This window comes from Bubalus kerabau, chromosome 9 (genome assembly GCF_029407905.1).
Source record: "Bubalus kerabau isolate K-KA32 ecotype Philippines breed swamp buffalo chromosome 9, PCC_UOA_SB_1v2, whole genome shotgun sequence".
NCBI classification, from domain to species: Eukaryota; Metazoa; Chordata; class Mammalia; order Artiodactyla; family Bovidae; genus Bubalus; species Bubalus kerabau.
Genome location: NC_073632.1, coordinates 112,197,866 through 112,213,778, shown reverse-complemented (window position 1 = coordinate 112,213,778; position 15,913 = coordinate 112,197,866). Strand labels below are relative to the sequence as shown.

Below are 15,913 nucleotides of genomic sequence, written 5' to 3'. Positions count from 1 at the left end.
AAATCAGTGTGTGTGCAGTTCTGGAAAAGTATGTTTCCACAGAGATCATTACTGCATCATGTGGTGAACAACTCTGACATTTAATCAAGGCTGTCTGTACCTGGTGGAGAAGGCAATGGCAACCCACTCTAGTTCTCTTGCCTGGAAAATCCCATGGATGGAGGAGCCTGGTGGGCTGCCGTCCATGGGGTCGCTAGGAGTCGGACACAACTGAGCGACTTCACTTTCACTTTTCACTTTCATGTATTGGAGAAGGAAACGGCAGCCCACTCCAGTGCTCTTGCCTGGAGAATCCCAGGGATGGGGGAGCCTGGTCGGCTGCCATCTCTGGGGTCGCACAGAGTCAGACACGACGGAAGCGATTTAGCAGCAGTCTGTACCTGGAATGTTCATCTGCAGCGGCCTGACGAGGTCCGGCTGCCTCAGTGGGTTCCCGGAGTACACAAACCACTCCTTGACAGCGGGGCCGGTGCTGGAACCACCTGAGTAAAGACAGCTGCATCAGTGGACGTGCGTACCAGTCCATCACCAACACTGCACGAGAGCCACCTCGGCAGGACCAATTCCACACCGGTGAGCACAGTGAGTTCTCACATCCAAGGTCACCACGGGGCCTCGGGCATCCAGCAGTGGATCTCCTACCCTCTGATCGGATGGTCATCCATCCAGTCCCACCAGAATGATGACCTTGAGTGGTGGGTGGCAGGACAACCTGGATAGGTGATCACTGAGGGCAGAGGTGACCTCTCAGTCACCACCGAGACGGCTCCTGCAGCATCCTGCTTTCCTTCCCTATCACCCTCCTACCGTCCCAGAGAACATTCAGGGAGCAGGAATATGACAGTCCTTTCTGCTCTTAAATTCACTACTTTACGCAACAATTAAGACTAGTGTTATGTCAGATGAATCAGAAAGCTGGTAGGAATAATCTAGAATAAAGGCACGTCTGTCTGTTGCTAGATTACTAACTGCTACAGAAGCTCAGGCGGCCCAGTCAGCTGCCATGCCCCACTCAGCCGCAGCTCACCTCACCCTTTCTCCCCTCTGCGTTTGGGCCATGCTCTGCTCTGCCCCCACTCCCCTCCACCACTCCCCCAGCCCACCGCAGACGCCACCTCCTGTGCCCACACTTGGCGAGCCCCCCTTCCCTCCCTCTCAGCTGAGCCTCCCATGTTCCCCAACCACTGCGCCCCACTCAGGCAGCACTCTGGCTGGAGTCCCGGAAAACTGAGCTCCCTAGAGCAAAAACCATTCTCCATAAAACACAAGGCCCAGAGCAAATGCTCATTAACTGCAGGTTTAGGAGCAAGTTCATCTTAGCCTAAATTTCATACACACAAAAAATTTTAAAAAAGAAGATCTGAGTATTCTTAATGTTGTTAAAAATAAAACAACCCAATTTCTATGTAATCCTCTTGGCCAAGGTTTTCATTACATTAAAAAATAGCCAACTGAGTGAATGCTGCGCTGCTCATGCCAAGATACAAACTTTACTAGGTTCTGTACTCCCACTCAACCACTGCTATTAAGGGACCTAGCCTGCCAAGTGACTCCTTGGGAATCACTAAAACATTCACAAAACCACATATGACACCGCATGGAAATGACCACCTTTTATCTAAGACTGTTCACAGCACAGAGGTTCAGAGCCAATGTCTCAGAGCTTTAACTCTAAGTGACACACAAAAGACAGAGAGCGAGGTTCAGGGTGGGCATGGGTGCCCTTATCTGAACACACCCGACAGTCCTCCCAGCTCCCCTCTGTTAGGGCGGAGGGAGCAGTCTTTGGACCAGCATTCCAAGAGACACACAGCATCATCTCAGTTCAGTCGATCGGTCATGTCCGACGCCTTGCGACCTCATGGACTACAGCACCACAGGCCTCCCTGTCCATCACCAACTCCAGAAGCTTGCTCAAACTCACGTCCATTGAGTCTGTGATGCCATCCAACCATCTCATCCTGTGTCGTCCCCTTCTCCTCCTGCCTTCAATCTTTCCCAGCATCAGGGTCTTTTCTAATGAGTCAGTTCTTCACATCAGTTGGCCAAAGTATTGGAGCTTCAGCTTTAGTGTCAGTCCTCCCAATGAATATTCAGGACTGATTTCCTTTAGGGTTAACTGGTTTGATCTCCTTGCAGTCCAAGGAACCCTCAAGAATCTTTTCCAACACCACAGTTCAAAAGCATCAATTCTTCAGCGCTCAGCTGCCTTTATGGTCCAACTCTCACATCAATACATGACTACTAGAAAAACCATAGTTTTGACTAGACAGACCTTTGTCAGCTAAGTAATGTCTCTGCTTTTTATTATGCTGTCTAGGTTGGTCATAGCCTTTCTTCCAAGGAGAAAGCATTTTTAATTTCATGGCTGCAGTCAGCATCTGCAGTGATTTTAGAGCAAAAGAAAATAAAGTCTGTCACTGTTTCCATTGTTCCCCCATCTATTTGCGAGAAAGTGATGGGACTGGATGCCATGATCTTTGTTTTTTGAATGCTGAGTTTTAAGCCAACTTTTTCACTTTCATCAAGAGGCTCTTTGGTTCCTCTTTGCTTTCTGTGACAAGGGTGGTGTCATCTGCATGTCTGAGGTTATTGATATTTCTCCCAGCAATTTGATTCCAACTTGTGCTTCATCCAGTCCAGCATTTCTCATGATGGACTCTGCATATAAGTTACATAAGCAAAGTGACAATATACAACCATGACGTACTCCTTTTTCAATTTTGAATCAGTCCTTTGTTCCATGCCCAGTTCTAACAGTTGCTTCTTGACCTGAATACAGATTTCTCAGGAGGCAGGTAAAGTGGTATGATATTCCCATCTCTCTAAGAATTTTGCACAGATTGCTATGATCCAAACAGCTAAAGGTTTTAACACAGTCAATGAAGGAGAGGTAGATGTTTTTCTGGAACTTTCTTGCTTTTTCAATGATCCAATGGATGCTGGCAATTTGATCCCTGGTTCCTCTGCCATTTCTAAATCCAGCTTGAACATCTGGAAGTTCTCAGTTAACATAATATTGAAGCCTCGTTTGGAGAATTTTGAGCATTACTTTGCTAACATGTGAAATGAGTGCAATTGTGTGGTAGTTTGAACATTCTTTGGCATTGCCTTTCTTTGGGCTTGGAATGAAAACTGACCTTTTCCAGTCCTGTGGCCACTGCTGAGTTTTCCAAATTTGCTGGCATATTGACTGCAGCCCTTTCACAGCATCATCTTTTAGGATTTGAAATAGGTCAGTTGGAATTCCATCATCTCCAGTACCTTGATTTGTAGTGATGTTTCCTAAGGCCCACTTGACTTCGCACTCCAGGATGTCTGGCTCGAGGTGAGTGACCACACCATCATGGTTATCTGGGTCATGAAGATCTGTTTTTGTATAGTTTTTCTATGTATTCTTGCCTCCTATTCTTAATATCTTCTGCTTCTGTTAGGTCCATACCATTTCTGTCCTTTATTGTGCCCATCTTTGCATGAAGTGTTCCCTTGGTATCTCTAATTTTCTGACGAGATCTCTAGTCTTTCCCATTCTATTGTTTTTCTCTATTTCTTTGCATTGACCACTTAGGAAGGCTTTCTTATCTCTCCTTGCTATTCTTTGGAACTCAGCATTCAGATGGATATATCTTTCCTTTTTCTCCTTTGCCTTTCACTTCTCTTCTTTTCTTAGCTATCTGTAAGGCCTCCACAGACAACCATTTTGCCTTTTTTCATTTTTTCTTCTTGGGGATGGTTTTGATCACCACCTCCTGTACAATGTTACAAACCTCTGTCCATAGTTCTTCAGACACTCTATCTATCAGACCTAATACTTTAAATCTATTTGCTACTTCCTCTGTATAATCATAAGGGATTTGATTTAGGTCATACTTGAATGGTCTAGTGGTTTTCCCTACTTTCTTCAATTAAAGCCTGAATTTTGCTATAAGGAGCTCATAATCTGAGCCACAATCAGTTCCCGTTCTTGTTTTTGCTGACTGTATAGAGCTTCTCCATCTTCGGTTGCAAAGAATATAAACAATCAGATTTCGGTATTGACCATCTTGTGATGTCCATGTGCAGAGTTGTATCCTGTGTTATTGGAAGAGGATGTTTGCTCTGACCAGTGCGTTCTCTTGGCAAAACTCTGTTAGCCTTTGCCCTGCTTCATGTTGTACTCCAAGGCCGAATTTGCCTATTACTCCAGGTATCTCTTGACTCCCTACTTTTGCATTCCAGTCCCCTATGATGAAAAGGACATCTTTTTTTTGGTGTTAGTTCTAGAAGGTTTTGTCGGAGAAGGCAATGGCAACCCACTCCAGGACTCTTGCCTGGAAAATCCCATGGACAGAGGAGCCTGGAAGGCTGCAGTCCATGGGGTCACTGAGGGTCGGACACGACTGAGTGACTTCACTTTCACTTTTCGCTTTCATGCGTTGGAGAAGGAAATGGCAACTCACTCCAATGTTCTTGCCTGGAGAATCCCAGGGGTGGCAGAGCCTGGTGGACTGCCATCTATGGGGTCGCACAGAGTCGGACACGACTGAAGTGACTTAGCAGCTAGAAGGTTTTGTAGGTCTTCACAGAACCATTCAACTTTGGCTTCTTTGACATTAGTGGTTGGGGCATAGACTTGGATTACTGTGATATTGAATGCTTTGCCTTGGAAACGAACAGAGATCATTCTGTCATTTTTGAGACTGCCCCTAAGTACTGTGTTTGGGACTCTTGTTGACTATGAGGGCTACTCCATTTCTTCTAAAGGATTCTTGCCCACAGTAATAGATGTAATGGTCATCTGAATGAAATTCGCCCATTCTGGTCCATTTTAGTTTACCAATTCCTAAAATGTTGATGTTCACTCTGGCCATCTCCTGTTTGACCACTTTCACTTTACCTTGATTTGCGGACCTAACACTGCAGGCTCCTATGAAGTATTTACCTTGATTTGCGGACCTAACACTGCAGGCTCCTATGAAGTATTTACCTTGATTTGCGGACCTAACACTGCAGGCTCCTATGAAGTGCTGTTCTCTACAGTTTTGGAGCTGGTACTTCTATCACCAGTCACATCTACAACTGGGCATTGTTTTTGCTTTGGCTCAGCCTCTTCAGTCTTTCTGGATCTATTTCTCCACTCTTCCCCAGTTGCATTTTGGGCACCTACTAACCAGGGGAGTTCATCTTTCAGCGTCAAATCTTTTTGCCTTTTCATGGGGTTCTCAAGGCAAGAATACTGAAGTGGTTTGCCATTCCCTTCTCTGGTGGACTGCATTTAGTCAGAACTCTCCACCATCACCTGTCCATCTTGGGTGGCCCTACATGGCCTGGCTCATAGTTCCACTGAGTTAGGCAAGGCACCTTAGCATTATCTGCCCAGCTACAATCCAGGAGGATGGCACTGCCCATGGAGATGAGTCCAACAGGAGCAGCAGGCCTAAGAGAAAACAGGCTTAAGACCAGCACCAACACTAGGAGCTCTTCTCTCAAAATTTAGACCAGCACATCAACCCAACCCCCTCTTTCCTCATTATGCAGACCAGCACTGATGCCAAATTCCCTCTTTTCTCCATAACTTGGACAACAGAGGGTTTATTTTCTTGGACTCCAAAATCACTGCAGATGGTGACTGTAGCCATTAAAATTAAAAGACACTTGCTCCTTGGAAGGAAAGTTATGACCAACCTAGACAGCATATTAAAAAGCAGAAACATTATTTTGCCAACAAAGGTCTGTCTAGTCAAAGCTATGGTTTTTCCAGTAGTCATGCATGGGTGTGAGAGTTGGACCATAAAGGAAGTTGAGTATGGAAGAACTGATGCTTTGAACCGTGGTGTTGAAAAAGACTCTTGAGAGTCCCTTGGACTGCAAGGAGATCCAACCAGTCCATCCTAAAGGAGATCAGTCCTGAATATTCTTTGGAAGGACTGATGCTAAAGCTGAAGCTCCAATATTCTGGCCACTGATGAGCTGACTCATTAGAAAAGATCTTGATGCTGGGAAAGATTGAAGGCAGGAGGAGAAGGGAATGACAGAGGATGAAATGGTTGGATGGCATCACCAACTTGATGGACATGAGTTTGAGAAAGCTCTGGGAGCTGGTGATGGCCAGGGAGGCCTGGCGTGCTGCAGTCCATGGGGTCGCAAAGAGTCAAATACAGCTGAGCGACTGAACTGAACTGGCAGTTAGGTGCATATTAATTCCAAAGTATTTCTTAATTAACAAACTAAGAAAAGCTTTTGCTTTTTAAAATGATAAACTGAACACCTGATGAGTTTAACTGACCAGAACAAGACTGAACTTTGCTGCATAAACTGTAGCACTTACAGCTATTTACTTACAGAGCCTTGAATAGGAAACTCTTATCTTTCAAATAACATTAGCTAGCCAGAAGATGAAAGTTCAATTGGAACTGCTAATCTTAATTTTCATTCCCTAAACAAAATTTTATCAGAAATGGTGGGGAAGGATACAGGAAAAGACACACAAATGAGCGTCTTCTCTGAAGTGGAGGCCAGGTGTCTGCAGACTCTTCTGCATCCTGCCACTCCCCTGTTGACCAGGAAGGTGACAGGGACACTCAGTATGCCTGTTTCCTCCTTCTGCCAGAAGAGGGTAAACGGCAGTGCAGAGTGGCCAGAACAGCTTATCAACATGCAAAGAATAAGTCTTTAGTCTGAATGAGGTCTCTGTCCAAACCGAGACATTCATTTGGAAGCATTTTCTCTGTTAATTCAGATTATCCCTACCATAGACACAGTTACAGCTCCCTGCTTCTTCCAAAAGCCACAGCTAGATACAAAGTGTTACCCGAAATCTTCTTAAAATAAATGCAATTTTGCTGGGAAATTAGTCCCTTCTCTGGTTGTTGTTGTTCAGTCACTAAGTCAAGTCTGACTCTTGCAACAACCCCTTGGACTGCAGCACAACAAGCGCCTCTGTCCTTCACTATCTCCAGGAGTTTGCTCAAGTTCATTTCCATTGAGTCGGTGGTGCTATCTAACCATCTCATCCTCTGCTGCCGCCTTCTCCTTCTGCCTTCAAATTTTCCCAGCATCAGGGTTCAATGAGTCGGCTCTTCAGATCAAGTGGCCAAAGTACTGGAGCTTCAGCTTTTGTATCAGTCTTTCCAATGAATATTCAAAGTTGATTTCCTTTGGGACTGACTGGTTTGATCTTGCAGTCCAAGGGACTCTCAAGAATCTTCTTCAGCACCACAATTCAAAAGCATCAATTCTTTGGCACTCATCTTTCTTTATGGTCCAACCCTCACATCCGTACATGACTGCTGGAGAAAGCACAGCTTTGACTTGGACCTTTGCCAGCAAAGTGATGTCTTTGCTTTTTAATATGGTGTCTAGGTTGGTCATACCTTTCTTTCCAAGGAGCAAGTGTCTTTTAATTTCATGGCTGTAGTCATTTTCGGGGGGAGCCCCAGAAAAGAAAATCTGTCACTGCTTCCACTTATTCCCCTTCTATTTGCCATAAAGGGATGCAACCAGATGCCATGATCTTAGTTTTCTGAATGTAGAGTTTCAAGCTAGCTTTTTCACTCTCCTCTTTCACCCTCATCAAAAGGCTCTTTAGTTCCTCTTAAAATAAAATAATCTTCTTAAATGCCTACATACGAAGAAAAAGAGAAGAGGAGATTGAGTTTGATAATTCCTAAAAGGAAAGCTTGATTTTCTCATTTGAACTTTTGATTTGCCGGTTTCCGAGTTCAAAGAGCAAAGTAAAACTCAAGTGAAAGTTCTTTACTAGTTTTACTTTCTATTCACACTATAACATTTTATATGGAAAACAAAAAAATAACAACCAAAGTTGTTCTTCTGCTATTTCCAAAGGACAGACACATCATACCATTTATAAAAGCTTCTGTATATAACTAAAAAATGTTCCCCTGGGAGCAAAAATGTGGGTCTGTCTACATGTCCAACCTTTCTCCCGTTAAAAACTTTTGATTATTCCAACACACAAACTCTCAAAAGTGCCCACTCCTCTCACACGATCTGGCAGGTCTGTGAGCACTGGGAGGGGAAGAGAATGAGCAGAAGCAATGTCAACTATAACCTCTCAATCACAGGGATTTTCAAGTTTGATAACAACTCTCCAGGCTTTAAAAAGTTTATATTTGTCTTTATGATCCTACATTTTTTATATTGCTGAATTAATCTATAATTATGTGTGGCTTTAGTCCTTAAAAAATAGAAAATTCCCCCAAACTTTCTTTTTTGTATATATATTTTGGATAAAAGGATTACTTTTTAGGCCAACCTCTAGGACTCAGAGGAGCTGATGCCCTGCAGGCGCTTTGCAAAGGTGTCCTTCACAAGTCTATCAGCCTCCCGCAATTCCCATTGGATTCCTGGAATGTCTGCATGGTGAAAATGAGGGGAAAGTGACAAGGAAAAAGGACAGTTAATATTAACTGTTAAAGAGGGCCACAGGCGTGGGCCATTCTGAGCTGCGAACCAGTGAGATGCGAGGGAGAAAGCAGACAGAGTCTGCCTTCTTGCACCTTTTTGAGTTTCTTTTATTTCTTAAAATGCATCAAGCTTCCCGATGATTTTATCTAATGTTATCACTAGGGAGACTAAAAAACAGACAGTGTTAAAATCAGTGGTAACAACAGGCATGAAGCCAAGGACAGGCTGAGGACTGAGTGACTTCAGGGTTTCTCCCCTGTTTTGGCCATGACGCCACTGAGCTGTCTAAACACCATATGCTCAACTATATAAATACAGGGAGGAGTGACAGTGACCAAGCACTCCCTAAAGAGGCACCCTCCAACATTCCAGATGAACGGGAGCATCCAACAGATCTGTTATCCAAACCTTGCCCATAATGAGGAACTTTGAGGGATGAAATCATCAATTTGGTGTCATGCTTTGGCTCAGACCTCCAGTGTCCACAGCTGCACACCTGCAGGAGCTCTGGTGTGGAGAGTCAATGACTGTGGAGCTAAAGGCACCTTTGATTCTAAACCTCACTCCAAACAAGTAGCTCCCACCTGCCCATCAGACAGGGCTTAGAGACAGCTGCTCATGTAGTGGCGTTTGAGGGACCATCGCTCTCCCTGTGTCTGAAATTCAACCATCAGAGTCATCCTTTTCCAAGGAATGCCTTGCTAAATGCAAGCACTTCTGAAGAGGCAGTATTTTAAACACATATATCTGTCACTAATTCACGCTGAGACATCTGCCAGGTGCAGCAGAATGCCCCTGACCAGGCCCTGCTCAGCCTGGTGGGGAGGCAGCCATGGACAATGCACACGGGCAAGTACAAACCGTAATCTGCTGAAGAACGAAGAGCACACGGTGCCCTCAGAGAGGAAATTACTTCTTTTCCAGGGAGGGAGAGGAGACAATGGGTCAGTGGCCCTCTGGGGCACCTCCTTCCTCCCCAACCTCCCCACCCAACCATCCCTCTCCCACATGCAAGATGGTCCCAGTGAGTGATGGGAAGTCACTTTTGATGAGGGAAGAAGGGAGGAATCTGGGGGAGTTAGTGTTTAAGGACCTGAGGGATAAAGAGAACTGATCAGAAGGATGGCTTGAGTTGGAAAATGCATTTTGTATCTGTCGACATGGATTTGATTCTTAAAGCAATGCAAGTGAAAGAAAGCGCCTGGGTAAAAGGGGGGCAAACCCACTTCTGCAAGCCTCCCACCAGTGAGGTTCAAGGCTTCCAGCAGGAATTCGACTTCCAGGAGAAGTGTCAGTAAGACAAGCGAGGTCTCAAAGGAGAGAGGAATGAGACAGGAAGGACAGAGGGAAACCTTTCAAAGAGCTGAGAATGAAGTGGTGAAATGTTCCCCAAATGCAGGAAAAACAAACCAGAAGTAAGGATGAAGAAACAAAACATCAGTCCAGGAGGTCGAGCATCATCTCTGAGCAGCTCCAATAATGGGCAACAGACATATGGATGGGAGAAAAATGTACCAACATGCAGAACAGAACTCTCCAAGGGCAGAGAAAAGCCACAAAAAAGGTACAAGCACCACACCAGCACTCACCTTCGTCGGCACCTACAGCAGGAAAGGAGGGTGGGTGTGGCCGAGACAGGGACTGCGGGGCTACAGCCACGATCCTTCCCGTACTGAGGACCCGAGAGGCCCCGGCACCCTCAAGCGGAGAGTCTACCCCAGGGCGCCATGCAGATGGCAGCTGAGGCAGTGAGAGTCCAGAAGAGCAAGAGAGGAGAGCAAAGCAGAGCAAAGCAGGGCTCGGAGAGGACAGGCTGTCCCGACAGCAGGGCTATGAGCAGAATCAGAGCCGGCGCCATGCAGAGGAGCACCCTGAGGTCCCGAGGGACAGAGCGTGTTACGCCCAGGGCAAGGCTCAACGAGGCCAGGCAGATGGCCACGGGTCATGTGACCCTGGGGCCGCAAAGGGCCACCGTGTGCAGCGGCCACGTCAGACATCGGCACTCGGTGACAGTCCAGGAAGCCCAGGCCTCAGAAACAGGCCCCTCTATCTCTTGAGGTTCCCCAGACCACCTAACAAGGCTTCAGGCAAACCCTGCAAGGATCAGGTAAATGACCCCTTACAGGACAAAAGGCAAGACCCTTCACAGATCCAAAACCTTCTAGAGTACAGTAAAATACTGAACACAAGAATAAGCAGAAACATGTGGACCCACCAGAAGGAGAAAAGTCAATAAACAGATAGGCCCAGCAATGACAGGGATGATGGAATTAATAGATAAGGACTTGAAAACAAGTAGTGCAAACAAGTTTAAGGATTTAAAGGAAAACATGAAGACAGGGAAGAAAGAAATGGAAGATTTTTAAAAAATGCTAAAAATAGAATATCTGAAATGACAATTTCACTGGATGGGCTAGTAGCAGACTAGACACTACCGAAGAAAGGCTCTGTAAATGTGAAATCAGAGCAACAAGAGGGATCCAAGTTGAAGCACAGAGAGAAGAGGCTTAACAATCGAGCCTTGGTGCCTGAGGGGCACTGTGAGGTGTGAACCAGGCATGTGATAGGGGCTTAGAGTGACAGAGAGACACAGAAGACAGTGTTCAATGAAACGGCGCTCTCAAAGTCAACAGGGAACAGAAACTCACAGACCCAAGGAGCTCAAGAGCTGCAGGCAGAATACACATGGAGGAAATGACTCCAAAGTTCAGCTTAAACAGGGGCTGAAAACCAGCAATCAGTAGAAAACCCTCAACAGCCAGAGAAACACTCACAACCTGCGGACCCAACAGTCAGAAGGACCACGGTCATCTCAGGAGAAACACAAGCTAGAGACAACAGAATGACACCCTCAAAGGGCCAGACAAAAGTATCTAAAATTTTACCTCCAGAAGAATTATATTTCTGCAATAAAGAGCACCAGAAACAGCACACATGGCAAACATCGACTCACCAATTAACTCCTTTCCAAAACAACCAAAAGCACAGCTCACAGGCCAAATCTGGCTGGCTTGCCTTTATTCAGTCTGAAAGCTAATAATGCTTTTCATACTGCTTTAAATGATTAGAAAATTATTGAAAGAAGAATATTCTGTGACACAGACCAATGACATACAATTCAAACTGTGTGACATGGGAAAACTAGACAAAGCTTCAATGGCACAACATGCCCTTCTGGATTTGTGTCTAGGGCACCTGCCTCAACAAAGCTCATTAGCTGTTACTGACTGTGGAGCCCTCAAAGCCTAAAATATATATCACCTGGTCCTTCACAAAAATGTCTGCCAACAGCTTAAAGTAAAAATAAGAATCATGTATTTATGCTTAAAACATATGCATGATCTCAAAAGGCTACTACCCACCATGTTTCCATTTATGTGACATTCTCAAAATGACCAAAGGGTTGAGTTGGAGGACTGACCACTGTTCACCAGGGGACAGGGACAGAAGGTGGGTATGAAGAGGCAGCAGACGGAGAGCCCCTGTGGCCATGGAACATGCCTGTATCTTGTATGGATAATACATCCACATCTGCATATGGATATCTGCATATCCACGCCTATATCTTGTATGGAGAATACATCCACATCTGTATATGGATATCTGCATATCCACGCCTTTATCTTGTATGGAGAATACATCCATATCTGTATATGGATATCAGCATATCCACGCCTGTATCTTGTATGGAGAATACATCCGTATCTGTGTATGGATATCAGCATATCCACGCCTGTATCTTGTATGGAGAATACATCCATATCTGTATATGGATATCAGCATATCCACGCCTGTATCTTGTATGGATAATACTGCACAGAATTATACACATACACAAACAAATGGGGGTAAAAAATGCTGAGAAGTGAGTAACATCTATAGTCTGCTTCATAGTATTGTACTAATGTCAAGTTCCTGGCTTTGATATTATACTTTATTATATACAATGTCATTTTATAAAGGGTACATGAAATCCTATATGCTATTTTTTGCAACTCCCTTGAGTATATAATTATTTCAAAATAAAATCTTTAAAATATACTGAATAGCAAAAACGAAGGGGGAAATGAAGTACACTGTTGTAAGGTTTTTACAGTATTCCTTACATGGTATAATACTGAAGTCAAAATCTGACAAGTTAAAGACATACATTATAAACCGTAGAGCAACTGCTAAAAAAATAAACAAACACATAAAAACAAGTAAATCTAATAATTCAAGTCCAACAGTAAGCCAATATAAAGCAAAATACTAATAATTATTCAACTATTCTAAAAGAAGTCAGAAAAGGGGAAAATAGGGAAAAGAGGACAGAGCAAAGAGCACAATGAAGACGTAAACCCGGCCACGCCAGCCAGCGGCACAGTGAGCCCGGCCACGCTAGCCGGCACAGCAAACGTAAACAGCCCAGACAATCCAGCTAAAAGACAGAGACTGCAAGACTGACATGCTGCTTAAAAGAGAAATGCTCCAACTATTAAGAATAGTTTAAAAGTAAAAGAATAGAAAGAAGACATACTATAATCATACAAAACTGTCTTCTAATAACAGACACACCCTACACCGCACTTCTATAGGAGGAAAGAGTTTCCAAATTTTTTAAATTTCTTAAATCCTTCTAAGGAATAAAAATACAACTACTTTACAACAGAAACAATGCACTTCTCTTTCAATGAACTCTGGTCAACTGCCTGCTAATCAGATAAATAGATATCCCATGCATTTACCCTTAATCCTGTGCAGATGTGAGTGGCATTTTCCATTTCAGACTTTACAGAGAAACAAATCCTGAGTCCTGAAAGCTTGCACTCGTTCCACCCAGCCAGTTCTCAGAACCAGCTCCAGGTGCATGGCCCCTGGAGACCACAACTCACCGCCGCCACCCCCCAGCAGAAGGGAGTAGACGCGCTGCCGCACAGGGCGGTAGACAAAAGCCTGGCTGGGCAGGGCCTGGTCCGTGGCATCCTCCAAGCTGTTGCTGCACTCCACCTCGCCGCTGCTCATCACGCTGTACACCAGGTAGCTCTCTGCCTGGACATGCTGTGCTCTGGCGACCTGCCAACAATTAAATGCAACTCGTTTCTCCTTGAAAACAATACCATGACCTTGAGCAGGAAATCCAAGGCCTTCTAGGGCTCAGAGGTAGAGTAAATGTCACTCAAACTCAGGACGTCAAGCTGGCCTCTGTACTTCCAGCTCAGAACTTTCTATTACCGCTTTCCTCCTCCAATTTCCACCCACCAACCAGACTTGTGACTTACCTCTGCCGTCACTCAACATCCTGTCCACCCAACAGGGAGAGGGGCTGTCCAGGGGTCCAGCCGCCCCTCTGCAGGCTCTCCAACCCACTCTTCACCCCAGTGACACTGTCTTCCTAGAAACAGAGGCCCAATCACTGCACTCAGGCCGACTACCAGACTCTTCAGCCTGAGTTGAAGAGGCCCTGAAGACCTCCATCTCCTCCTGTGCACCCCTCGTAGACACTCTGGAGCCCAACTTCCATGATAGAAACTGACCTCTTTCAGCCCTTCCCAAAAGCCACTTCCGAGTCTCTGCCCCGTGAGGTTCCCCTGAACCTCCCTAGAACCTCAGGGTTCTGTCATCTCTCTAGAACCCTGCCATCCTCTGTGAATAAGAACTCACCTCCCCGACCTGAGGGGCTTGACTCACATTTACCGTCCACTCATTACCTTGCCTCATCTCTCCTATTAAACCATAAACTCTTTGGGATTAGAAACGGCATCACTCTCATCCCCCATTCAGTGCTGTTTCACTGAGCAGGAGCTGTGCCCGGGAGCGTCTTCCTTCTGCTCGAATGCAGGCAGTGCCACTGGAGGTGAGGAGATGGGTGATGTGAACAGGTGCCACGCTCCCACACAATGAGGAGCTGAGATCAGATGGCCTGTAATAACCAACATACAGGCTTCATGTTTCCGCAAAGAACACTCTCACCACTGCAGGATTACTCTTCACAATTTAAAGCCACCCTAGCCCTGATGGCATGTAAAATGCGCTGTGAAGAGTAATCCTGCAGGTTGTTACAGCGCATTTTACATGCCATCAGGGCTAGGGTGGCTTTAAATTGTGAAGAGTAATCCTGCAGTGGTGAGAGTATTCTTTGTGGAAACATGAAATGGTAACTGCAGCCATGAAATTAAAAGATGCTTACTCCTTGGAAGGAAAGTTATGACCAACCTAGAGGGCATATTGAAAAGCAGAGACATTACTTTGCCAACAAAGGTCCGTCTAGTCAAGGCTATGGTTTTTCCTGTGGTCATGTATGGATGTGAGAGATGGACTATGAAGAAGGCTGAATGCCAAAGAATTGATGCTCTTGAAATGTGGTGCTGGAGAAGACTCTTGAGAGTCCCTTGGGCTGCAAGGAGATCCAACCAGTCCTTCTGAAGGAGATCAGCCCTGGGATTTCTTTGGAAGGAATGATGCTAAAGCTGAAACTCCAGTACTTTGGCCACCTCATGCGAAGAGTTGACTGATTGGAAAAGACTCTGATGCTGGGAGGGATTGGGGGCAGGAGGAGAAGGGGACGACAGAGGATGAGATGGCTGGATGGCATCACTGACTCGATGGACGTGAGTCTGGGTGAACTCCGGGAGATGGTGATGGACAGGGAGGCCTGACTCAACTGAACTGAACTGACCCCCGATGGCATGTAAAATGGGCTCTGACAACAGCCTGGAGCATCAGAACCTCTGCGCATCAGTGTCCTGCTACTGACGCATGTGACGCGCTCGCTCAGGCCCATTCACTCCAGTGACTTGAGTCTTAATACCTTCAGTGCCTGCTTCCTTCACATGTAAAATAGGTTTAACAAAGGTGCTGTCCTCACAGAACTATCCATGAGGATTAAATGAGCTAATACAGAGGCTGGCAAATAGTGCATGGCCAACAGGCGGCCAAGACTGCTCTCTGGCTAGACATACTCCAGGGTCTATTTCATGGCTAAATGCTTCTTTAAATCAGGATGGCAGACAAGCTAGCAGCTTTAAAATCAGCAAGGATCCCAAAAGAGTTATTACTTGATGCTCTAACCAATGAAAGATCATTAGAAGTAACATATTTCTCTATAATGCCCCTTTTGATACAGAATCTATCAGAAACAATATGGTTAGATATTTTATGATTCTTTTAAGGTACAATACACTCATTGGAAAAGACTCTGATGCTGGAAAGGATTGAGGGCAGGAGGAGAAGGGGACAACAGAGGATGAGATGGCTGGATGGCATCACTGACTCGATGGACGTGAGTCTGGGTGAACTCCGGGAGTTGGTGATAGACAGGGAGGCCTGTAATTCATGGGGTCGCAAAGAGTCAGACACGACTGAGAGACTGAACTGAACTGAACTGAACCCTCTAATGTATTTTCCTATACCTTCTTACGTTTCTTCCTCTTTTTTTATTTCAAGAGTTAGAATTTTGACAAATTTATCTATAAAGTTATAACAAATTATATAGTCATTCTATCAGAAAACCTCCAATTTTGGCAAC

General features: G+C 45.2%; 1 protein-coding gene across 7 annotated transcripts in view; it reads right to left on the bottom strand.

Annotated features, from left to right (window-relative positions):
* The window catches only part of FAM120B (family with sequence similarity 120 member B), a 68,041-nt gene that overhangs the window by 31,156 nt on the left and 20,972 nt on the right, over positions 1-15,913 (bottom strand). For all 7 annotated transcript variants that reach the window (XM_055536223.1, XM_055536218.1, XM_055536217.1 and 4 more), the window contains exons 3-4: positions 13,281-13,461; positions 381-482 (exon numbers count right to left, since the gene is read on the bottom strand). In XM_055536223.1, the coding sequence (XP_055392198.1) occupies positions 381-482; positions 13,281-13,461 (283 nt within the window). The remainder of the gene's footprint in view (positions 1-380; positions 483-13,280; positions 13,462-15,913) is intronic.